At 32.7% G+C, this 26,635-nt stretch overlaps 1 protein-coding gene across 3 annotated transcripts in view; it reads right to left on the reverse strand.

Annotated features, from left to right (window-relative positions):
* Positions 1-216: 216 nt before the first annotated feature.
* TMEM65 (transmembrane protein 65) overlaps positions 217-26,635 on the reverse strand; it is a 64,896-nt gene continuing 38,477 nt past the window's right edge. For 2 of the 3 annotated variants that reach the window (XM_032315934.1, XM_032315933.1), the window contains 6 exons: positions 18,998-19,042; positions 16,091-16,158; positions 11,304-11,358; positions 10,476-10,518; positions 7,779-7,884; positions 217-824 (listed from right to left, as the gene is read on the reverse strand). In XM_032315934.1, the coding sequence (XP_032171825.1) occupies positions 723-824; positions 7,779-7,884; positions 10,476-10,518; positions 11,304-11,358; positions 16,091-16,158; positions 18,998-19,042 (419 nt within the window). In that variant the 3' untranslated portion in view covers positions 217-722. Of the gene's footprint in view, positions 825-7,778; positions 7,885-10,475; positions 10,519-11,303; positions 11,359-16,090; positions 16,159-18,997; positions 19,043-20,481; positions 20,578-26,635 lie in introns of all 3 variants that reach the window. The other variant, XM_032315932.1, reaches the window with a different exon arrangement.

Below are 26,635 nucleotides of genomic sequence, written 5' to 3' on the forward strand. Positions count from 1 at the left end.
AAATCAACTGAAAATAATACACTTACTAACATATATGGTTTTATGTAGTAAGGACATCACATAATTACTCATTCTGATTAACCTCTGGCTCTTGAGACATTGAGGTCAGAAAATTAAAGTGAATAATAGATACTTACTTACACATAGATACTTACACATACTTAAAGTGTGTGCCTACCTTTAAACGACTAAGATTTTAAAAAATGACTAAAATTATATGATTGTAAATATTCAATGTAAAACAGTACAAAATTGATGTTGCTGAAATAGAGTAAAAAAAACCTTTAACTTATATTACACATCTTAAGTAATGTGGCAAACATCTCAAGGCTGAGTTGTAACCAGAGAACAACAGCAACAACAGAAGATCCTTTCATGCATGCACACACATGGAGTAACAAATATGCAAACCCCAACTTAGTACAGTACATCAATGACTGATACTTAAATGATATTTTGATATACGAATAAAAAGGTAAAATGTTGACTGCCATTGATGAAAAAGCATTTCAACAATTTACACAAAATGGATACTAAACATTTTTTAAAAAGATGTCCTAAGAAAACCAAGCCACAATAAGTTAGTGTTTTCCATAATACATGCTGAATTATTTGATCCCGTATCTATACACTGTTATTGTCTTAATTCCTAAATGTTGTGACAGCATATTTAGTAATTGAGGTACATTAGTTTACATCTTTTTATAGGTATTCTAATAGGGTTAATTTTTCTTTTCCAGTTTTTCATCTTCTTCACCTCCTCCAAAGAAAAGCAAAGGAAACATTCCTAGAATGCAGCCAATAGTCACCCCAACAGCTTTGCCCTAAGGAAACAAAAGAAGACATTTTTTGAAAGTTATTTTATCCCTGGAAGAAGGATCCTTGCCTAAGTAGCTATGATAAACAATTACTATGTACCATAAAACTCAACTGTAATTTCCTCTCTTTTGATCATAGTAACTTACATGTTAAAATAAGTCATATATGACAAAGGACACAAGCATATGCCAAGGAGAAAAGATAACACCATAAATGGTGTTGTGAAAACTAGACAGCTACATGCAAAAGAATGAAACGGACCACTTTCTTACACCATACACAATAATAAACTCAAAATGGATTAAAGATCTAAATGTAAGATCTAAAATCATAAAAATCCTAAAAGAAAATACAATCAGGGCGCCTGGGTGGCTCAGTTGGTTAAGCCACTGCCTTCGGCTCAGGTCATGATCTCAGGGTCCTGGGATCGAGTCCCGCATTGGGCTCTCTGCTCAGCAGGGAGCCTGCTTCCTTCTCTCTCTCTCTCTGCCTGCCTCTCAGTGTACTTGTAATTTCTCTCTGTCAAATAAATAAATAAAATCTTTAAAAAAAAAAAAAAAGAAAATACAATCAGTAATCTCTTGGACATCAGCCTTAGCAAAATTTTCCTGGATCTGTCTCCTCAGGTAAGAAAAAACAAAAGCAAAAATACACAATTGAAACTACTTGAAACTGAAAGCTTTCTGCAGCACAAAGGAAACCATCAACAAATGACAAAGCAATCTACTAAATGGGAGAAAATATCTACAAATGATATAACCAATAAGGGGTTAATATACAAAATATATAAAGAATTCATACAACTTAACAGCAAGAAACAATCTGATTAAAAAATGGGTAGAGGCCCAAATAGACATTTCTCAAAGAAGACATACAGATGGCCAACACGTGAAAAGTTGTTCCATACTACTAGTCATCAGGGAGATGTAAATCAAAACCACAATGAGATATCACCTCACTCCTTTCAGAATGACTAAATCAAAAACACAAGAAACAAGAAGTGGAGAAAAAGGAACCCTCATGCACTATTGGTGGGAATACAAACTGGTGCAGCCACTATGGAAAACAGTACGGAGGTTCCTCAAAAAATTAAAAATAGAACTATCATATGATCCAGTAATCACACTACTGGGTATTTACCCAAAGAATACAAAAACACTAATTCAAAAGGATATACGCCTCCCTATGTTTATTGCAGCATTATTACAACAGCCAAACTATGGAAATAGCCCAAGTGTCTACTGATGGGTGAATGGATAAAAACGTGTACACACACACACACGAATAGTATTCAGCCATAAAAAAGAATGCAACAACATGATGGATCTAGAAGACATCATGCTAACTGAAATAAGTCAGAGAAAGGCAAATACCATATGATTTCAATCATATGTGGAATTTAAGAAAAAACAAAGGAGGTGGACCATAAGAGACTATGGACTCTGAAAAACAATCTGAGGGTTTTGACGGGGTGGGAGGATGGGAGGTTGGGGTACCAGGTGGTGGGTATTATAGAGGGCACGGATTGCATGGAGCACTGGGTGTGATGCAAAAATAATGAATACTGTTATGCTGAAAATAAATAAAAAATAAATTAAAAAATAATAATAATAAAATACAATGATTACTGATTTAAAAAAAAAAGAAAAGAAAAAAACAAAGGGGGGGGGGGAAGAAAAACAAACCAAAAACAGATATTTAACTACAGAGAACAAACAGATGGTCGTCAGACAGGAGGTGAGTAGAACAGGTGAAGGGGGTTAAGAGTACACTTATCTTGATGAGCACTGAGTAATAAACAGAATTGTTCCATCACTGTATTATACACCTGAAGCTAATTTAACACTGTATGTTAACTAGACTGAAATTTAAAATTCAAAAAAAAAAAGAAATAACAAATGTTGGTGAGGATATGGAAAAAAGGGAACCCTTGTGCACTGCTGGTCAGAATGTAAATTGGTACAGTCACTATCAAAAACAGAATGAAGGTTCCTAAAAAATAAAAAATAAAAATACCATATGACCCACTAATTCCACTTTTGAGTATTTACCCAAAGAAAATAAAAACACTAATTTGAAAAGATATATAAATAACCCTATATTTAGTGTAGCATTATTTACAATGGCCAAGATATGGAAGCAACCTAAGGGTCCATAAATAGATGAATAAAGGGTCCATAAATAGATGAATAAAGATGTAGTATATGTATACATGCACACACACATGCATATACATGTGTGCAGGTATAGGTCTATGCATGTATACATATTTGTGTATGTGTGTATATGTATTATACTACATATGTATATGTATGTATACTACATATATACATTTTATACTTGCATGTGTATATACATGTTTATGTGCACGCGCGCACACACACACACACACACACACAGACAATGGAGTATTACTCAGCCATAAAAGAGAATGAAATCTTGCCATCTGTGACAATGTAGATGGACCTAGAGGGTATTATGCTAAACGAAATAAGTCAGACAGAAAAAGACAAATAACACATGATTTCATTTATATGTGGAATCTATAAAACAAAACAAACAAAAAATAGATACTCACAGATACAGAAAACAAAGCGGTGGATGCCAAAGAGGAGGAGATGGAGGGGATGGGTGATATAGGTGAAGGCAATAAGAGTACAAATTTCCAATTATAAAATAAGTCATGAGAAAGAAAAGTACAGCACAGGAAATATAGTAAAAAATGTTGTACACTAACTTTGCATAGTTAAGGATGGTGACTACACTTATTGTGATATTTTGTAATATATATAATTGTTGAATCACTATGTTGTACTCCTGAAACTAAATTAATATTGTATGTCAACTACACTTTAAGTGGACACTGGGGAGGATATATCCTATGGTGAGAAAAAAAATGAAAAAAAAAATTAAATCTACAGTAAAAAAACAAAAACAATTTTAAAATAAGCTATAAAAAGGTTCTAGAACAAGTAATATTTAAAGTTCAATGCAACTAGGAAAAACTGTTTTTTTTTTCAAATTGCCAAGAAATAACTCCACAGAAATATTCAAGTAGAAAAATACCTTTTGGAAATTGTACATATATTTTCACTTCTGAAGATAGGGGAAAAAAACCTCACCAAACACTCTTAATATATTTGGATTTGCTCCTTTTTGTATATATTCCTTTTCAATATTTATCCCCATGTATATGTAATTATATGTAGGTCTGATCATTATGTAAAATAAACATAGCTTTGTTTTCTGCCTCAATCCACCCCCCACACCACACATGTTATAATATGCTCTTTTTTTCAAACTGTTTCATAAACTTAATAGAAAAATTCTAAATTCCACTGAATTGATGGCCTATAGTATGTTTAAAGCAGTCCTTACACCACTGAAAGTCACTGCTTTTTCACCAGTATAAGTGATATTGTAATAAACATTTCTGTGTGTAGTTTTTCCCAATGATTTATTTAAAAATCAAATAATATGAATATCTGTGCATATTCATAGGGTAATGAATGCTATGCTGTCTATTCTAGACAAAAAAGACTGCAAATACATATATATCAATTGAAATACAGTTGACCCTTGATCAATACAGGTTTGAACTGTGTGGGTCCACTTATATATGGGTTTTTACAGTGCAGTACTATAGATATATTTTCTTTTCCTCATGATTTTTTAGCAACATTTTCTTTTCTCTAGCTTACTTTATTGTAAGAATACTGTATATAATATGTGTAACATAAAATATGTTAATTGACTACATATGTTATTGATAAAGCCTCTAGTTAACAATAAGCTATTAGTAGTTAAGTGTTTGGGAAGTCAAAAATTATATGTGGATTTTCAACTCATGAAGGGGATGATGCCCCTAACCTCCAGTTGTTCAAGGGTCAACGTATATATATATGTATGTGTATATGTATATGTACACATATATGATATATACATATATATCATATATGTACACCAATTTTTATATAATCATACCTATGCTATGAACACTTTTAAAATTTTTATTTTTGTAAATAATTTTTTAAATTTGCATTTATAGGGTGACCATCTAGGTTAAACATTTTCAATTAAGTTTTATTTCTTCATAATAAACATTTATTGAAAATCTACTATGTGCCAAACTCTGCGCTAAGTATACCGAGACACAGACTAATCAGATGCAGTCTATCTCTCTCTTCTAGGAACTTCCAATTAGTTATAAAGAGAAAAGCAAATAAACAAAACAAGTTCTATCAAGTATTACTGGTGCTATGATGGCTACATGATCAATGGTCTTGAATAAAATATTTTTTCCTATACATTGTCCATTTATCTATCAGACCCTACAGGTTTTCTAATAAATTTCAAGATTAGACATTAGTGTTTCAACAACAGCTTGCATAAAAATTTTCAACTCTGTTATTTTTGGGTTTTGGTTGTGGTGGTAGAGAGGGTGGTGGCAGTATGTCTGTGCTTTATATAACAGTCATTTTCATCATGTCAAACTTTGAAAGTATCACTCTTACAGAGTTTTAATAAACAGAAGTTTTCTTCATTCCAGATGCCAAAAAAGTTTATCCTAGATCCTTATCTTGACCTTTAAGTTTGTATTCATTTATATTTATTTATATATACAGAGAGAGACTATTTTATTATGGATTCCTGACTTTCCTACATTCACGAAATGTCTGCTGCCGCGTCTACTTCTCACCCATTGTTACTACTGTCCAGAGAAACCAAGGCTTTCTTCTCTACCTCCCTACTTACTTTAGGATTTCCAGTTAATGAGTCTCAACCCAATTATCTCAACGGGTCATAAAGTCCATAGGGCAGAAAGGGAGGGAAGAAGTGGGATACCCTGATTCAGAACCTGAAACATCTTTCCACTCAAAAATCAGTTACTTATATATTATTACCAGGTCTTATGATATCCTAGGCATTATAGTTAACTACTTTGGGGCTAACCTAAGAACTTAAGTACATTCATAATATGGTTCAGCAAGAAAATATTTTCTGAGTTTCAAATAGCCAAATTATAAATGAGCTTTTAAAATACAACCTATGTCAATAGGAACCTGCCTGTGTAATTGCATATGTTCCATTATGGGTCAATTTCAGAGTTAGCTTATGTCATGAATAGACTGCTGATAACTAACTTAAATTACTTCAGGCTATTTGCTAATTGAATTTTATGTTACAGAGTAGATTTCATCTTAACATAAAAGAAGCAGAGTCAACAACTAAGAAATAATATCACTTCATATGCTGGTGGAAGATCTATCAAAATACAAACATACACACACACACTAGCTTAGTAATTGAAGTACTCGTATAATAGGAGAGGGGAATAGAACTGCTTATAATACAGAAAGAAAACAGAATTATCAACTATGCGAGAAGAAAGCCTAGGAAAATAATCTTCTGTTGATCCTAACTGTAGTGCTAAATGTTAAGCCAAATTGCTAGAATGTTAGGATATCCTGATTCCTCAACAACTCTGGCAGATCTTAGCCAGCTAATCTCACTTCAATTTATCTACGAATTGCAGTATATGGACACCTTTGTATGATTTTTACAAAGAAACAGTTAAGTCTAATGTGGAGCCCGAGATTTGCATTTCTAACAAGTTTCCAGGTAGTGTTGGCCCTGCTGACATTACACTTTGAGAAGCACCCGTCCTGTATAATCTCACTTTCTCCCGTGGTTTTAACTATCACCTTTTCAGTGAGGCCTGCAGACCCTCCTATTTAATCCTGCAATCTGTCTCCATAGCAGCACTCCCAACCTCTTTTACCCTACTCTGTTTTCTTTTTTTCTTTAATTCCTTTAAAATTTGTGAATTTCTAGTACATTAAGCATTTTATTTATCAGATTTTTTTATTATCTTCTCTCCACTGCTAGAATGTCAGACCCACCAGAAAAAAAGATCTTGTTTTGTTAACCAATATATTCAAAACTCCTACATATGTACTACGCATACAGCAAGTAAACAATGAATTTTGTTGAATTATTAATAATACTAATCATCTCTAATTCAGACCTCTCTAACTCTTCACTTTTAATCCAAATGCCTACCAGGTATTACCATTTGAATGTCCTATAAGCATCTCAAATTCAACTTTATCGAATTGAAAACAGAACTCATAACCTTCACTTACTAACTTGTCCTTCCTCTTTTTCTTCTTGACTTAATTGGTGGCATCGTGATCCATCTAGTTTCCTTCCTATTTAAGTCTTCGCTAGAATGCCATCACCTAAGGTATGAGGTTCAAGCTCCTTAGTAGAGCTTATACAATGTCTTTCCTGTCTGATCCATTCTTACTTCTCCAGTGCTATTTCCTACTGCTGCTTCACTCTTCAAGTACTACATTTTATAGTCCAGCAATACCCTACTTTCTTGTATTTCTCTAAACATACCCCGTTTTTATCATGTCTTTCTACCTCCTAGTCAATGTACTCAGATTCTCTTGTTCACCTAGTAAACATCTCGTCAATAACACAAAAATCAGCTGAGATCCAATTTTCACCAAGAAATCTTCCCACCAAAAGAAATTTCTCCCCACAACGTATTAATTCTCTTACTTGTGGCTATTGCTATATCTAGTGCATAATTCTATAACTGCATATGTTACACTAAATTATAGTTTGTTTACAGGTCCGATTCTTCACCTAAATAATTCTTAAAAATAACTGTAATTTATATTCATTTTATGTCCTTCAGTCTCTACTATATGACAGATATTCCTTAACATTAACTGAATCATATAAAGAATATTCTAAAAATCAAGTATACCTACAAAAAATAGACAATAAAAAATTATTGTTCTTCTGAAAACTGCCAAAGCTTAGACAATTTTTCTAAAAACGCCACTCAAATCAATTTAGTCTCAAATTTCTCAAAAGAATTGAATTATACATTATCTTATTCTGACTACCTGAATGCATTATCATAAACCATATACAGTACTTACAAAATGTGTACTAACACGTGTTTGCCACATGTCCACTTGCTTTGGTGTAAGATCAGGAATTGATAGGCCTAATCTGGAAGCCAAAGCTTCAACATAACCTGCAAGTCTTTAAAAAACCACAAGGACAGAATATAAGTTTTTAAAGAGACACATAAACATCCTCAGATAATAAACAAATTGCTCCAAAAAGAAACAAGATAATTTTACACCTGTAACTGGCACTCTAGAAATTGTATAAATGCTTACTTACAATTTCCATTTTTATCGTGCATAAATACACAATTTAAAAATATTTTAATATTAATATTTTCATATATAGATAAACTAATTGACTTAAAGCAAATACTCTTATTTTATTTTATTTATTTATTGTTTTGAGAGAGAGCAAGCAAGGGGGTTGGGAGGGTGGAAGAGGGTAGAGGAAGACAGAATCTCAAGCAGACTTTACACCCAATGCACAGCCTGACACAAGGCCCAATCTCACGACCCAGATATCACGACCTGAGCTGAAATCAAGATTCAGATGCTTGGGGCACCTGGGTGGATCAGTTGGTTAAGTGACAGAATCTCAAGCAGGCTTTACACCCAATGCACAGCCTGACACAAGGCTCAATCTCCCGACCCAGATATCACGACCTGAGCTGAAATCAAGATTTAGATGCTTGGGGCACCTGGGTGGATCAGTTGGTTAAGTGTCTGCCGTAGGCTCAGGTCATGATCCCAGGGTCCTGGGTCTGAGCGCTGCATGGGGCTCCCTGCTCAGCAGAGAGCCTGCTTCTCTCTTTACCTCTGTGACTCTCCCTGATTGTGAGGGCACTCTCTGTGTCAGATAAATAAATAAAATCTAAAAAAAAGATCCTTAACTGACTGAGCCACCCAGGCACCCCTCTCTCTTATTTTAAAAGATCATTTCAAGGTATTAAAAAAAAAAAAAACTTGCAATAAAATCATAGTCATGCACTCCAAATTAAAAGCAAAGCACGTTAACATATGCTACTAGATGGGGGCGCCTGGGTGGCTCAGGTAGTTAAGCATCTGCCTTTGGCTTGGGTCATAATCCCAGGGTTCTGGGATCGAGTCCCACATGTTCTCCCTGCTCGTTGGGAAGTCTGCTTCTCCCTTTCCCTCTGCCCCTTTTCCTGCTCGTGCTCTCTCTCGCCCACTCTCTCTCTCACACATAAATAAATAAAATCTTTTAAAAAACCAACCATGATATTAGATTGATATACTAAGAAAAACAGACTAGAACTTTCAGGGCAATCTCAAGTATTTATTCCCCATCAGTTATTGGATATAAACTCATTTTGTCAACTGTAAGAAAGATAAAAATATGGATCCCAATATCAGATATATTAACTTCTAAAAAATCTGCATACCTAAGAGTCAAGAAAACATATTTGTTATTTAATGATATTTTTTAAAGGCAGAGGAGAAATAGTTTTTAAATATAAAGACTCCCAACAAAATCTTATCTCTAATCAAAAATAACTAATTAATGATATAATCTAAAATTAAATGGCCTTAAAATCTATCAGACCACTTAGTTCTATTATATATAAAAAGCTATCACAGTAGCTGTGACATTACATTAACATTAATGTTGAAAATGGGGAAACAGAATGTGCACGGGGTGATATCATTATAGATTTATGTCAGGAATTGGAGAAATATAAAATTTATGCCCTGGTCCAAAAACAAGAAACTCTGTGTTTTAACAGTAGCTTTGGCCCCAAACTCCAGTACAGAAGTCTAATCACAGGGTCAGATCACTTATGAAGCCACCTTTTCCTAGATTATAAGGCTAAATTTCTGGTAGGCCCAAATCCAAATCTCAAAACTTACTACTCTCGTGAATCATGGAAGGAAAAAACAGAGCCAAAGACTGAGCAAAAAAGAGTACGTTTATTACAATAATTAATGCCAAGTTGGTCTAACTTATACTTCCTAGGCTTCCTCAAGCTCAGGAGGCAGCCCAGGCCATGTGTTGCTTGGAAGAGAGAATGTAAAATGAGAAAGAGAGAAAGCTGGCCTTTTCTAAGTAGACATTCTCACTTTATTTCATCATTCCAGCCACAGAGAATAAAGAGAGCAAAAACTGGCCAAACCCATGTATGCTCTGGCATTATTCCTTCTGAAAGCTCCTCTCTCCAGAAAACATGCCCAGTCAGTATCCTCATATTTGAACCATATCTCTTATCTTTGAGCTTAATGGGAGAAGAGTGGGGTGAAATAATGATGGGGTTCTTGGTTTTAATTTTTTTTAATTTTAATTTATTTTATTAATTTTAATTTAACTTTATTTGGTTTCAATTCTTTAATTTTAATTCTTGGTTTTAATTCTGTCTCACTTTGGAAATGTCTATCAAAAATACATATGAATACTTCAGTAATGCTTACATTACAGTTGTTTTAGAAAAACTTTTAGCATGTATCAATCTCTTGAGAAGATTTTTAAACACAAATTTCGGGTCCCTAAACCCAGAGACACAAGTTCCAAGGCATAAACCAGGCATTTGTATTTGATGCACACCAAAGATTTAGTACTACTGATTTAGAAATGTTAAGTTTAAAACTTTAGTTTGAAAACACACACAAAAAATGTCCCATATTTTTTATCTTTCTCAATTAAAACACGGGGAAGAGAAAGAGGGCAAGGTCAGAATACACATGCACAAATGAATAAGTGAATGGACCTACCCAAGTCCAGCTAAATCTGACACAAGATTTCCTAAAGCAGCAGCTAAAAAAGTGAGAAGTGGATAAGTGAATTGTTACATGGAAGTCAGAAAAATCATTATAATACATCACTATATCATCAATGAAGCACTCATCTGGAAGAGTAATCACAAGTTTCTGAAACTACAACAGCTATGTATCCAAAGTTACTCATTGCAAAGCTCTGAACTTCAAGATTTCAAAATAGAACACAAGTCTTTTGGGATATAATGTTCTCCTTCCATCAAGTGGTAGGCTTTTTCTGTTGTGGCAGCCACTTGGAAACCATTTTGGTTTCAATACGTATACAGTATTTTGTGTATCCTTCATTATATTTAAGGAGATTTGGATATTTGGAAGTGAAAGTAAACCTTTATGCACAGCTCTGAAATTTGAGAAAATCACAGAGAAGAAACGAAGTTTCACCATCATGAAAAACAGAGTGGTAACTAGGGGAAAGAAAGTAATAGAGCCAATCTTATATTTCCTTCTTTGATGTTCCTAAACAATTTGAAAATAAATTAGTAGAAACAAGAGCACAAAGGTTTTGGGGTAACACTGAATTACGAGAAAAATTTATTTTAATATAGTCAGTATAGCATTGTTACTCATTAACATTAAGCACCTAAAATTTCTCAGGAAAAAAGTGCTACATATACAACATTAAGAATCTGAAGAACAGGATTAGGTAGACAAATAGACATTTCAATGAGTAAACTTACTTAAATAAATCATCCTCTTCTAAGTCCAACCTGCTAAAATATTTTATAAATTTTATGGACAATGGAATAATAATGACTTATTAAATACCTGCCATAGTTGAGATTCCCAAAATAATTCCAATAGACATCTCAATATGGGTTCCCTGAAAAATGATTACAAAGAAATTAATTTAAAAATTAATGCTGAAGCGACTGTAAGAAAGAGCAAAGTCTTAATGAAAACAGATAAACTGCTTAAGCCAACAGGTTACTGCAGCAAAATTATATATATAAAATATGCCAAAATATTCATATAATACAGTAATGCATTTAACTATTAAATATATGCATTCATGCAAAACATCATCAGTATCATTTGATTTATTAAAATCAGGCTTTTATAAAAAATAAAAATAGCAACAAACACAATTATAATAAAAACAGCAATATAACTCATTGTTAAAAATCTAGAATTTGTATTTTCCAACAACAAAGATAGATTCTTTAAACCTCTTGGAACACAAAGACCAACTCCCCTAATTTTAAATCTTAATTTAAGCTATTATTTAAGCTATCAAAAGAGTGAAAAAAAAAGACTAAACTAATTTCTAGGGCCCCAAGAGATCACAGACTTCAAAAATTCTCTTGTAACACTGAGTACTTTAACTATTACGTAGTGAGACTATATGATACATTTATGAGCAACAACAGTAATTTGTACAATAGATAGCACCTCAGTAAAAAACAAGGTCCTGAGTTTACTGAGAGAGTTTCAAAATTTCCACACCCATCCCATTCCCTATAGACAAGAGGCACTCGTATTTTTACTTCCATTTTAAAGAGAAGGAACCAGGGGTGCCTGGGTGGCTCAGTGGGTTAAAGCCTCTGCCTTTGGCTCAGGTCATGATCCTAGAGTCCTGGGATCAAGCCCCGCATCAGGCTCTCTGCTTAGCAGGGAGCCTTGCTTCCCCCCCACTCTGCCTGCCTCTCTGCCTGCTTGTGATCTCTGTCTGTCAAATAAATAAATAATCTTAAAAAAAAAATAAAGAGAAGGAACTGAAATGAAGAAGATTAAACTATTCTAATGGGTTACTACACAGAATAAAGAAGAAATCCTATGATCTATTGTGCTGAGCTCTAATACTTAGCCAATGCTGCCATAAGTAGACTTAATTTTCCTCCTGAATACTGATGCTTGAAAATTTCTAAATAAATTTTAAAATCACAATGGTACTTATGGAGGATAAAAAGGAATGTCCTATCCAGTATATAAAAATATTGCATTACTCCATTATTTATAAAACTGAAGAGAAGCTGAGTTAAGTTTCCTCATTTTCCTCTCACCTAGGTCTTTTGGTTCCATCTCTTTAAAACACAATTCTTGGGGTGCCTGGATGGCTCAGTCAGTTAAGCGGCTGCCTTAACTGGAGTCGTGATTCCAGGGCCCTGGGATTGAGTCCCACGTTGGGCCCTCTGTTCAGTGGGGAGCCTGGTTCTCCCTCTCCCTCTGCCTGCTGCTCTACCTGCTTGTGTGTGTGCTCTCTCTCTCAAAATAAATAAATAAAATCTTTAAAAAAATGAAATAAAATTCTTGCTGGATACAGAGAGAACAGCCTGATGCATAAAAGTCCCAGGTATTTAAAATCACAAGGAAGGTTGTGAAGGAACCACATCCCCAAGAAAAGAAGAACAAAACATGCGTAAGGAATAAAGATGTGTATCTTTATATATAGATGGGGAAAAAAAAAAACTCACACAAAACACTCCAAAAAAAACTGGAGCACTTATATAGAACGATGGAGTGATGTACCTAACATGTACAGTATATAAAAAATAAATATACCATCTTTAGCAGCAATGAATCACTATCACTAGGAGTGCCCCAGCAAAAATCTGCTTGCTATACATGTGCTTAAAAAGTACTTAGGTGCTTAATCATTTAGTTGAATTTAAGAAACCTGAAGGACCTTCTAATAACATAAAAGCTTCAAATAAAATCAAAGACAGTTTGAGGACAACGAACTACCAGTCTTTACTTTTTCCACAGTTACATCAAGTTTTATTTTGTACATCTAATACTAGTTATCTTAAATTTACATCTGGTTCATCACCTGAGTACAATTAAATTACTCTAGAATTCTAATAAATCCTATTCTAATTAAATTTTAAGAAACATAATCCAAAAAAAACACTAAAATGTCATAAAAAGCAATCCTAGTAATATAAAAATATAATAAACTATGAAACCAAAGGCTGAGTATGAACAGCAGCCAACAATAAAGGTCAGTCTATTACAGGAAGTTACACAGGAATTTGTTTTGATGACTACAACTAGGATAGCAACCAAGAGAGTACAACAGGGAAGAGGAAAACATCAAATGTCAATGACATAATAGAAAAGAAGAACCAAATATTTCCTTAACCTACTATCTTAAAACAGTCATAGCTGCCCCATAATGTTAGGAGGAAATCAGTGTTTTCAAATAATTAAAAGGTGAAAAACATTCTTAAGATAATGATCACTACTTATTTTCCTATGTATAGATTCTAGAGTTGTATTACTTATGTATTTTAGTTTTAGCAGTCTATTTATTATAAAACCTCTTTGGGAAATTTCACTGTCCCTGAACTGGTTTGCAATTATCACTGAATAACAATTTTGTCACATAACTGCTCTTATTCAGGTATTGAAGTCAGTGGTTTAAACATTTATTTCAAAAGTAAAAATTGGTATTATGTCCCTGCAACTGGATTTCAATGTAAACTTCAAGAACAAGTTAATAACTTGTAACAAGTTAATAACTCCAAGTTATTAACTCGGAGTCAACCATCTCAGACCTGGAAAAATAGTTCACTCTTGGTTATACTATAAGACACAGGCCTGAGTAACAGAAAACAGTCAACCACTTTACAATAATTTGACTCTAGAGTGTGTGTGTTTCACTTTGTTCATAGCTGTATTTAGATGCAGATTTTCTGTTACTTCAGATATTTATTTCAAATAAATAATAACACACTGTGAAATGCAGGATCTATAAAGTTACCCAGTTTCCCTATTCTGATCTCTCTTCAAAATCTCTATTCACCCTTCTTTATGCAAAATATATCACCTCAATACTTCCTTGTAGCAAGGATAGTTTTTTTAGTATTTGACTAAGGTCTGTCTTATTGAGATGGAAAAAAACAAATGAATATGAAGGTGGTAGTATGGATACCAGCTGTCAATTAAGACAAACTGAAATACTGAATTGTGTAAAACCGAAAGAAGTACTTGTCACAGAGAAACTTCAACCAATCTATTTAAGAACACATCAAGTCTTACCTACAGCTTATAAATCCATCATAATGGGGTTTCCATTATAATTAGATATGTTTTATTATTTAATAACTATTTAAATAATCTCACCAACTCAAATTTTAGTAATTTCATTGAAAGCGGTATGGTTCTAAGTTGCTTAATATTCACAGATATATTCTCATATTCACAGATACATAAATTGGCCAATTCTTATATATATATTAGAAAAAATGTCATGATCAGTCAAAAAAACTAGCATTCTGATATTATATTTTAGAGGCTCTTGCCAGGCTGCTTTGCTAAAGAACTACACAATGGGTGCTTCCACATTCAAGCTATGTGCATGCTAGAGTACCTGCTGTGAATATTTAGGCAGCAAGATACCTTCCTATTATATGAACACAGGTGAGCAGCCAGACTTTCTGGATAGCCTGGCACTGTTAATCTGGATATAAGATGAGACTATATAATAGCAAAAAAATATATATATATCTTTTCAGATATTCTTTTAAGAATTTTAGATATTCTTTAAAGAAATTTTATAATCATCAGAGACTATAGACTCTGAAAAACAATCTGAGGGGATTGAAGTGGCAGGGGTGTGGGAGGTTGGGGTACCAGGTGGTGGGTATTATAAAGGGCACGGATTGCATGGAGCACTGGGTGTGGTGAAAAAATAATGAATACTGTTTTTCTGAAAATAAATAAATTGAAAAAATTTTTTAAAAAAAGAAATTTTATAATCTACACAATGTAAATTTTACTTTTAGTATAATTTTGTTTTGAAATCGAATGTTCTATTTACATCCATCTGTAGTACATATGACCTCCAAGACCTAAAGAAAACCAAAAAAACCCCCTTGCTCTCATATGTATTTTTCTCACAATGATCCCCAAATCATTTTTTTTTTTTTTAAGCAGTCTCCTGCACAACAACTACCATTTACATCATTTTTTTTCAAGTTAGAGTCAATGAAGAGAGTGGACAGACCACTGGGCAGTTTTAGAAGACTTGCATTTTAATCCACAGATTCATCTCTGACTTTCGAAATTGGACCAATATTGGTATTCATTAACAAAATGTATCACTCAGTGGTAGGAAAGGTAAAGAAGCCTTCTCAGGGACTAAACACTCTTAAGGGACACGATTACATTAAAATAACCACAGAGAAGGGGAACTTTTTTAACACCACAATGGAACAAAGACACCCTTTAAGACAATTCTCCATGGGAAAACTAAACAAGGAACTAACCAAATAACATATATGTGATGAGAACTGTCAATAAAATTAAAGAACGTCAGAAAATTTTATATACTTTTTCCTTGAATAAGAATGTTTAAACTAGAACAGAATAATATTGACCTAATAACTATGTGTTTATTATGGTCAATGGTTTGCCAAGTCTTAATGATTAATACATGTAATGCCTTAAAACTGAACGATAGTCTTATTAACATGAAATATAGTAAAAAGTAGCCTTGTTCATTATGATGTTAATTAAAATCTTATAGCCAGGATATATAAATTATTAGGAAAATTTCGACTACACTAATTGCTTTATTAACTCAAAATAGAAGGGTAAAAGAAAGAACTTACTGCAACAATCATTATTGCATTATCCAAAAAGCCAAACCCTATGAAAGGTATCGCATTGTGGATGAATACTGAAAAACATCAAAAACAGAAAATATATTTTAGGATTTCTATAATTTTAAATGAGAACACAGACCATATGATTAAAGTCTCCTAAACAGATTTGACAACCTTTGAAATTTGCTTTTAATTCCCCATAGCCAAAAGATTCTACTCCTGCTATAAGCTTAATTACTTCCTAAAAGCTACACTAGGGAAACAAAACAAAATTAAAAAATACGTAACATGTAAAAATAACTATGTTAAGATTTCTGGGTTGTTTTCTTACTAGCTACAGGTACAAAGAACTACAGTTAACAGCAGAACAAATAAGTAAATACATATTACAAGTACCATGTTTTACCTGTTTAATTGCTATTGATATCAATCTGTTTCTTATACCTAAAAACTGATATCATAAAATTAATATCCATGTTAGAAATAATAAAAAATACCTTGAATCAAATTTCAGGGAAGCTAAATGGTCAATTTTACTCACTAAACAATTTTTGAACAAATGTGAGAAAAATTTGATCATCTCATCTATATTCACCATCTATATGCAGTCTTTTCCCCCCTCACAATATTGGTATCCCTGAAAGCTTTCACAAACTATTTGATTTAAATCAAAATGTAATTTGGCCTTCTCCTAACAGATAAGATAAGATAGATAAGAAAAATCTGATCTATCTAATACAGAATCTGAATGAGCTGACATAATAGAAGTGTAACAAGGAAGAACTAGTATCTACATATTTCTTAAACATTCAGCCTCACTCTTTTCATATTTGCATCTTCAGCACATTGCAGAATGCATAGTGCATTGCAGACACTTAATGAACATTAGTTAATTAAGTTGAGGACCACTAACCTGGAAAGGAAGAGAATTCCATATTAAGAGAATTGAAGGCAGACTGTGAAACAGATTAAAAGCTGGGAGAGTTAAAAGACTTTATTCTGATTCATCTATAAAATTGCCAAGACATAGCCAACATCAATTCAACTGATGACTTTTTTAGATAAATATCAAACTTGTGAGTTTTATAACATATCCAGCAAATACTTCCTTAAGTGAATTGGTTGTGTGTGTTCAGTGACTTTAGAATTTTTTCTTTTTAATGCAGTTAAGTCCAAGTGTTAATTAAAATATAATCCAGAAGTTATTAAAGCTTGACATTACTCTAGCAAGTTCTGGGCCAACCCAGGAAAGGCTAATAAGCAGTTAACAAAACAAAACAAAAAAACACTCTACCCAAAACCACTACCGAAGACGAAGGTCACAGGAAAAGGGTATATGTATTCTAGGTCATTTCAGATTTCTTCTTCTTATCAAATAAGAATGTTCAAGATAAAAAGTAGCATCTTTTTAATTATAAAGAAAATTATTTTTAAAAGGTATTATTTTAAAAGCTATTAAAGATGGTAAAAATCAAATAGCCGATTAATGAAATGGGATTTTTCAATTAAAGAGTCTAGTCTTGGGGCACCTGGGCGGCTCAGTGGGTAAAGCCTCTGCCTTCAGCTCAGGTCTTGGTCTTGGGGTCCTGGGATTGAGCCCCTCATAGGGCTCTCTGCTCAGTGGGGAGCCTGCTTCTCGCTCTCTCTGCCTGCCTCTCTTGTCTACTTGTGATCTCTCTCTCTCTGTCAAATAAATAAACAAATAAAATCTTAAAAAAAATAAAGAGTCTAGTCTGAGTTCTTTGATTTTGTCCAAGTCTAGTTGCTTAACTATTAGACATTCAAACTTTTATAATAAGCAACTTTAAAGAATAAAATATATCATGCGTTTATGCTTAGACCTAAATAAATGTGTCCTATAAGTAAAAAATTTATTATCAACACAAAGGAAAAAATGCAATTTTCAAATTGTTAAATAAACATATACCGGACATTCCATCTGGCATTAGTTATAAAAATATGTAAGACTTGGTTACCAACCCTCAAGAAGTTTGGGTATGATAACATACCATATGAACAGTTAACTTTGATCAATAGAACCAAAAAACTGATAATAGCACTATCCATTGTTATGAACATGAATTTGCATGAACCTAGGCTAGTAGGATCAGGAAAAGCTACCAGGAGAAGAAAAGTCTTAAAGAATTCTTAAATGTACTTGGGAAAAGTTATTATTTCTAATATAAATTATACTCTACCTCTTGGAGAAAAAAGAACTGGGTAGTTAATTAAGTTTTTAAAAATCTTGTAAATTTGCTCTCCAGTATCTAATGATCTCCTATTAATTTGTGATTTCTTCAATTTCCTTTGGGAAATACTACTCTCTAACAGAAAATCACTTGAATTCACTGTACTGTTAAAATACTCTCTGCTTTTGTTGTCTTTATAATAAGACCCCACACTGTTTTACATTATGCCCCTGTTAGCCTTGCCTATTTATTCCCATCTTAACAGAGTAAAGAAAGTACACCAGCACCATTATAAGCTTCTTCTTCGTGATGGTCTTAAATGAACTTAACTTTCTTCATCATCACAAATAGCAAGCTGTAAGTATTTTCTCCACCAGAGAACAGTTCTACCTAGCTCAGACTTTCTAGTTATGAAATTACCCAACTTAAATCCAAACTAAAGTAAATATATTATTTTTTCTGGGAATTAAGAAAACCTAACCATAAGTATACTTTTAGTTCTAGATGGTGACAACAGTTTAACAATGTTAGATACTATTAACAATATTAGAAATTCCATAATATTGTAATATGTTATAAACTTTTTGTTTCAGCATGATAAATAAGATAACCCACTCTACCTGGAAAAATTAAATTTACTCACTCTTCTATATTAATAGAAATGATACCTTTTTTATGTCTAAAAGACAGATGTACAAATATTTGACAATTATAGAACTATTACCATATCTCAGCTGTCCTGGGGTGGGTGGTGCAGCTTCCAACTTTTCTAAAGGGGAAAGATAGGGTTTAGATCAAGAATTAGTTACTATAGCATGATTTCTTTTTTATTACCAAAAAAAATACCAGCAGATTTATACTGTAAAAGAATATCAAAGTTTATTTACAAATTTTTGTATGTTAATGGACCAAAGTTATCCACACAGAAAATAATACTTGGTATGGATTAAATTACAAGGCTAGAAAAACAAAACTGAACTTTAGTTACAGGTCTACCATGGAAACTATGACCCTGGGTAATCATTAATTTTTCATTTTTGTGTGAAGTCCTTGCATCTATATAATAAGCCTGTTTACATTAATTACAAAAAAAGTCCTCTGAAATATAGCTATCCTTCTTTAAGATACAGTGATAGATGACTTAGGTGTTATATATACAAACAAACATTGATAGCAGAAAAAAGAATATTCAAATAAATCTAGATATCCTTTAAAAAACAGAAAATAACATTTTCAAAGCAATATATTACAACAATGACTTCACTGGATTGTGTTCTGTTCCTTAATCTCCCTTGATAATGTACTGAATATTTTGAGTTTTGAAATCTATATACTATTGGATAATGCAGAATATTCTACACAATAAAATGACCCAAAAAAGTAGGGTGTTATTCAAAATCATAAGTAACAATAAACAATGTATAATATATAGCATAATAAACAAACTCTTCCCAAGTATAAATCAAAGTATCTTTAAGTACCATCACTAAATCTAAAAATTAACATTATAAAGAAGCAATGTATCCAATCTCATAACAATAACCCTCTCACCATTTGTATAAGTACAAGAGCAAGCTATGGTAAAATGGCAGAGAACATACTTTCTTTATCCTCATCCAGTCCAAAAGAATTAACTGACAGTCTATGGAGAAGAACCTACACCACAGATCACCCTGTTCTAAAGATTTAGTATAACCATACTGTCTAAAGAAATACATTACAAACTGGATAAATATTTTCTAAAATATTTATTTATAATCTACAACAACATAAGAACTAAAGAATTTAGTTTTAGAAAAGTAAAAAGCAAGTAAGTCTTCACTGATAAACTATATAAAAAAAGAAGTACTGTCCATATTATGAATGGTATTTTACTTAATACACATAGAGTACCATAATGGTTTTACAATAAGAAGTACACTAAAACCTTGAGTTTAATCAATTATCATATTATTCAGAAAGTTCTAAGAATGCAAGTTTACATTTTGTTTTCCCTTTATTTAAATGAGTTATGAAAAGAAGATATACTAATCTTTGCAAAATTTCACATCTGATTAAAATATTCTCTATTTATTGACTAACACCATTACCTCAAAATCGATTTTGAAAGCATGCAAATGGTTTTCCAAATGTTAACAAGGAATATAGGATACCACTGTACTCCAAAGAGATTTCTGCTGAAGTAAACATGCAAAAGTGGTTACATACCAGAACTATTTGCTAGTTGCATTACTCTCATCATCACTACAGTTCTGACACTGTGAGGAGAAGTCCTTGTCAGTTGACTGGAACATCTTGAAATACCTAAAAATTCAACAAGCAGGACCTTCCCAATAGAATGAGAATATACAGAGTCCTTGCTTTTACTTCTTCAAATTCCCTACATATTCATATTGAGCAAAATACTGAAAATATTTACAAGTCCTAAGAAGAAAGGATAAGAGGTAGGCAAATGCATAAGGTGCAGCAAAGAGAAAACAACAAAATAATATAATCGATATTCCTAAACTTCCCTTCCTATTACCTGTAAGGGTTAAAAAATTAAAAGTAATGAAAAGATAAATTTTTTTAAAGACTGAGAAAGAGAAAGAAATATAAAGGAGATAGAGCAAGGTGGAAAACCATTGGCACAGAGATTAAAGTAAAACCAAAGCAGAGGTTCTGCCTCCTGCTTCACAAAGAGCCTATTCAGTAGCAAAAGGAAACATGAAAGAAACATTTCCTAGAAAGTGGAAATCATACTGGAAATTATCCACCAAAAATTTTTAAAATCATAAATTGACGTTTTGAGGACTCTGACACTGCAAGTTACCTTCTTAACTGAATCAAAACTATATATGTCAGAAGTGAAAAACTTTGGGGGCGCCTGGGTGGCTCAGTGGGTTAAGCCGCTGCCTTCAGCTCAGGTCATGATCTCAGGGTCCTGGGATCGAGTCCCGCATCGGGCTCTCTGCTCAGCGGGGAGCCTGCTTCCCTTCCTCTCTCTCTCTGCCTGCCTCTCTGCCTACTTGTGATCTCTCCCTCTCTCTCTCTCTCTCTGTCAAATAAATAAATAAATAAATCTTTTAAAAAAAAAAAAAAAGAAGTGAAAAACTTTGGATGTACAATATACAACAGAACTCCATCTTGGAAACAAGCATCTATAGGTTTTAAAAATCTATACAAAATTTTCTTTTGACATATGCTAAACTATTTGTCCTTATATCAGAAATACATTCTAATCTAATGTTTCATTAAGAAGACTTTGGAATTAGAAAAACTAGTTCTTTCAGTTTGTGTGTGTGTGTAGGTGTTGTGTGTGATATACATCATGCTTTCTTCTTTTTCTGAATATCTCAAAAAAAAAAAAAAACCCATTAAGATTGTACTTCACCATACCATATTTTCCAATTATTTTAGCTTAAAAAAATCTAGTTCTACTTCTACTACTGGCTTAGTAACCTCCTACAATACCAATTCTTCTACATAAATAACTACACACAAACATATAATAACTACTTAAACGTGCTAGAAAATGACCAAAACCAGATTGATTCTGGAAAGAAATTAACACTTAGAAAAAGGAATAGAACTAAGTGAATTACCTGCTTATAGTAGCTTTTGGCCTGAGGGCAGACCTCAACCCACAATATGTAAGGCAACTAAAAGTCAAACAAAAAATCTTCAGTCTTTCAGGCCTGAAGAAGCAGTGGACAGAGTGCAACATAACCAAAACGCCTGGAAAGTGAAAGGGGAGTCCTGGAAAGGATAGAGTCAGGAAGGAGCCCTAAATCTGTATATACCGTCAATTCTAATATATGTGTTACCTGTGAACTGCACATTTGCAGAGGAAATAAAAAAGGTTAGGTAAGAGTAAAATAACCAAAGATCTGAGCTACAAACAAAAACACAGAGTTTGCAGTTTGAGCCTAACCATCAACTGCCTAAAACAGTAAAAAAAAAAAAAAAAAAAAACCAACTTGTATTTTTTAGAAGAATAACACAACCCAGAGTATCCACAACATGGTAATTGCAGAATTATATTAAGATATAATCCAAAATTATTGCACAAACCAAAAACAGGAAAACATGACCCATTTTCAGGAGAAAATACAATAGACAAAGATCAATTCTGAACTGATTCAAATGTTACAAGTAGCAGACAGGGGCTTTAAAGCAGCAATCAAAATTATATTCAAAGATATAAATGAAAATATAGTCAAATAGAAACTATAAAGAGGAACCAAACTCAAGCCCTAGAATGAAAAATATATTAACTGAAATTTTTAAATTAATTGGATAGGCTTGAAAGCAAAATGGAGATTACAAAACAAAGAATGAACATGATAGATCAATAAAAATAACCCAATCTGAAGAACGGAAAATAAAAGTATTGAGAAATAATAAATCAGTCTCAGAGACTTGTGGCTAAATACCAAAAAGTCAATACACATATAACTAGAGTTCCAAAAGGGAAAAGACAGAACAGAACCAAAAAATATTTAAATAAATTATGCCTAATAATTTCCCAAATTTGGTGGAAGACAAAATTTCAAGAGTCAAGAAAGTTCAGGGAACCTCTGGTAGAGCAACAATGAAGAAAATCAGTGATAAAGAAAAAGGAATCTTGAAAACAGTCACACAAAAAATGACACATTAAATAAAGCAAAACAATGATTTCTATATACTTCAAGAAGAAAAAAATAAAGCTGTCCAGTATTCTATATCCAGAAAGATTATATCCTTCAAAAATGAAGGCAAACTGTATCTGAGATAAACTAAAACTATAAGAATATGTTGCCAGCCAACCTACAATATAGAAAAACGTGAAAACAAGTTCTTTAGACTGAACAGGAATACCAGTTGGGCAGAAGAATCTTCAGGAAAGAATGAAGAGTATCAGAAATGGTAAATATTGGGTAAATATAAAAAACTACTTTTCCCTAGTAATTTAAAGGTTATTTATTTATTTATTTGACAGACAGAGATCACAAGTAGGCAGAGAGGCAGGCAGAGAGAGGAGAAAGCAGGCTCTCCACGGAGCAGAGAGCCTGATGCGAGGCTCGATCCCAGGACCCTGAGATCATGACCTGAGCCCAAGGCAGAGGCTTTAACACACTGAGCCACCCAGGCGCCCCATCCCTAGTAATTTAAATTAGTTAGCCCCATCTAAAAAGAATAAAATTATAACTCTGTCTTATGGAGTTTATAACATATGTAGATGTAATTCATATAACACCAAACCATAAAGGATGAAGAAGGTTATAAATGGACCAATTTGGTAATTTGGTTGTAATATTTCTACAATGTCTATTACATGATACAATATTAGCTCTAAATAGTCTATGAAGAAGTAAGAATGCATATTTGTAATGCCTGGAGTGATCACAAATACAGACAAAATGCAACGAGGTTAATTAAAAAGCTAGTAAATAATTTGAAGAGAATCTTTTTTAAAAGATTTTATTTATTTATTTGACAGACAGAGACCACAAGTAGGCAGAGGCAGGCAGAGAGAGAGGAGGAAGCAGGCTCCCTGCTGAGCAGAGAGCCGATGTGGGGCTTGATCCCAGGACCCTGGGATCATGACCTGAGCCGAAGGCAGAGGCTTAACCCACTGAGCCACCCAGGTGCCCCTGAAGAGAATTTTTTAAAAATATTAAGTTAAGGCAAAACAATGCAGGAAATGTGAACAGGGAGACAAACAGCAAATAGTAAAATAGCAAACCTATAACCTACCACAACAATAATTACATTCAATGTTAATGGACTAAACACTCCAAAAAAAAAAGCAGAGATTGCCAAAACAGATAAAATAGCAAGACCCAACTGTAAGATATCCACAAGAATTATACTTTGATAGGTTGAAAATAAATGGATGGTAAAAGATACACTATATAAACACTAAGCTTATAAAAGCTGGAGTAGCTATATTATCATATAAAGTAGACTTAAAGAATATGGCCAGAACCAGGAACATTTCAGAATCATAAAAAGAATTAATTCATCAAAAAGCATAACAATTTGATTATGCCAGTAACACAGCTTCAAAATGCATGATGCAAAATCTGACAGAATTAAAGGGCAAAATAAACAATTCTACAATCATACTTAGAGATATAAAAGCCTCTTTCTCAGCAATTGACAGGAAACTAGGCAAAAATACCAGTAAGATAGTTTATTTGAACAATACTACCAATCATCCTGATCTAATTAATACTTAAATGATACCCAACATCTATAGAATAAATATTCTTTTCAAGTGGAGATGGTACATTTATCAAGATAGACCATAAGCTGACCCATAAAACATATCAATAAATTTTTGATTAAAATAATAAAGAATATGTTCTCTGACCAAAATGGAATCAATAACAATAAGATACCTAGAAAAAAATTTGGAAAATTAAATAACATCTTCTAAATACAGGGGCCAAAGAAGAAATCAAAAAGGGAAATTAGAAAATACTTCAAACTGAATATGAGTGAAAATACAACATATCAAAATTTATGATATGCAGCTTAATGAATGCTTGAAGGGAAGTTTGAACTACTTACATTAAAAAGTAGAAAGATCTAAGATAAACGGCCTATGGTTCTATCTTAAGAAGGTATGAAAAAAAGAGCAAGTTAAATCAAGAGTTAAGTAAATAAAAAGAAGGCAATAACAAAAGAAAAGAGCTGGAATTAACTAATAGAAAAACAATAAAAGAAATAGGCAAAGGCAAAAGGTGGTTCTTTGAAAAGATCAACAAAACTAAAAAACCTCTAGGTACATGATCAAGAAAGAGAGTGAAAACTCAAATTACTAATACCAGGAATGAAGGAGGGGACATCACTACAGATCAACAGGAACCAGAGTGTTCTGAAGAACTTTATGTCAACAAATTCAACAACTTTGATGAAATGTACATATTTTGAAAAATACAATTTACCAAAACTGATGTGAAATAAAAGAAAAAAACTGAATATCTCTATCCATTAATAAAATTGAATTTGTCATCAAATACTTTTGCATAACATAAACACATAAAGAGCCTCCAGGCCCAGATGGCTTCATTGCTGAAATTTATCAAATTCTTAAAAAAAAAAACCACTAATCTTAACATAAATGCACAAACTCTTTCAAAAAATAGAAGATAAAGAAATACTTCCCAACTTGTTTTATGAGGCCAGAATAATCCTAAAAATAAAAACCCAACCATGAAATGACAAGAAAAAATGAAACACCAATATCCCTCATGAACATGAACAAGAAAATCCTTAACAGAACGGTAACTGTTCTATCTTCCCAAAGTGTAAGTGTTTATCCATAACAGTGGCAAAAAATAACAACCAGACTTCCTCACATTTTCCCCTTTCTTAAATATTTCTCATTGTTTGAGGGAAAAGTTGCTCTTAACAGAGTCCTATGTCTAGAAGTACACAGGTTAGGGGCGTCTGGGTGGCTCAATCAAACATCTTTTTATTTCAACTCAAGTCATGATCTTAGGGTTGTGAGATCAAGTTCTACCTTTGGGACTTGAGACTGTCTTTCTGCCTTTCCCTCTGCTCCTCCCCTCCCTTAAAAAAAGAAAACAACAACAAAAGAAACACAGGAAACAGGAAAATTACCAGCAAGCATTTATGAGAGAATATTTACTTATAGTATTTTTTTCCTTTTGATTCACATTTAAAAGTTTGCCTGAGGGAGGGTAAATAAGAGAAGACAGTTGTTTGCAAATCACTAATTTATACTGTATCAAATTAAAATGAAAATTATTTGAACTGGAACTATCTCTTCCTCCAATCCATCCTTGAGAATTTAAATACATTCGCTTATGACAATACATAAATAAATCTTTTTCTAACACAAAAAATCCTATATATTCATTATGAATCTAGAAAAACCTAAGAAAAATACCTTGTATGTTTAAATATAAGATTTTTCAACACTTTCAACATTTTGTTTTGCTTCAGTAACCCAGGAAGATTCCAGAAAACAATTTAAAACATATAAAAATTTCTTACTTTTTTAAAATTAAATGAAACTGTAACTTTTTAGACTGTACAAAGCATGAGGTATTCAATTACTTTTCTAATTAACTGAAGTAACCAGAGACCTGTTGTAGCTTGTAAAATACTGTTACTACCTAAGCAATACTAAAATTTTTTAAATAGGAATTTTTTTGATGAATTAGAATATTAAAATGCATCACAATCATCACTTTAATGCCCAATTATTATCTATTTAGGAAGTAGAAAAATGAGGATGCTGTCACATAAATAAAGAAATCACAAGCAAGTCAAAAGAAAACACAATTAAGGATTTTTTTCCTCCTATTTCAAGAAGAATTTAATCTAGCTGCTTTTTATATTTTGTTACATAAATATAAATATTTAA

This window comes from Mustela erminea, chromosome 16 (genome assembly GCF_009829155.1).
Source record: "Mustela erminea isolate mMusErm1 chromosome 16, mMusErm1.Pri, whole genome shotgun sequence".
Lineage (NCBI taxonomy): Eukaryota > Metazoa > Chordata > Mammalia > Carnivora > Mustelidae > Mustela > Mustela erminea.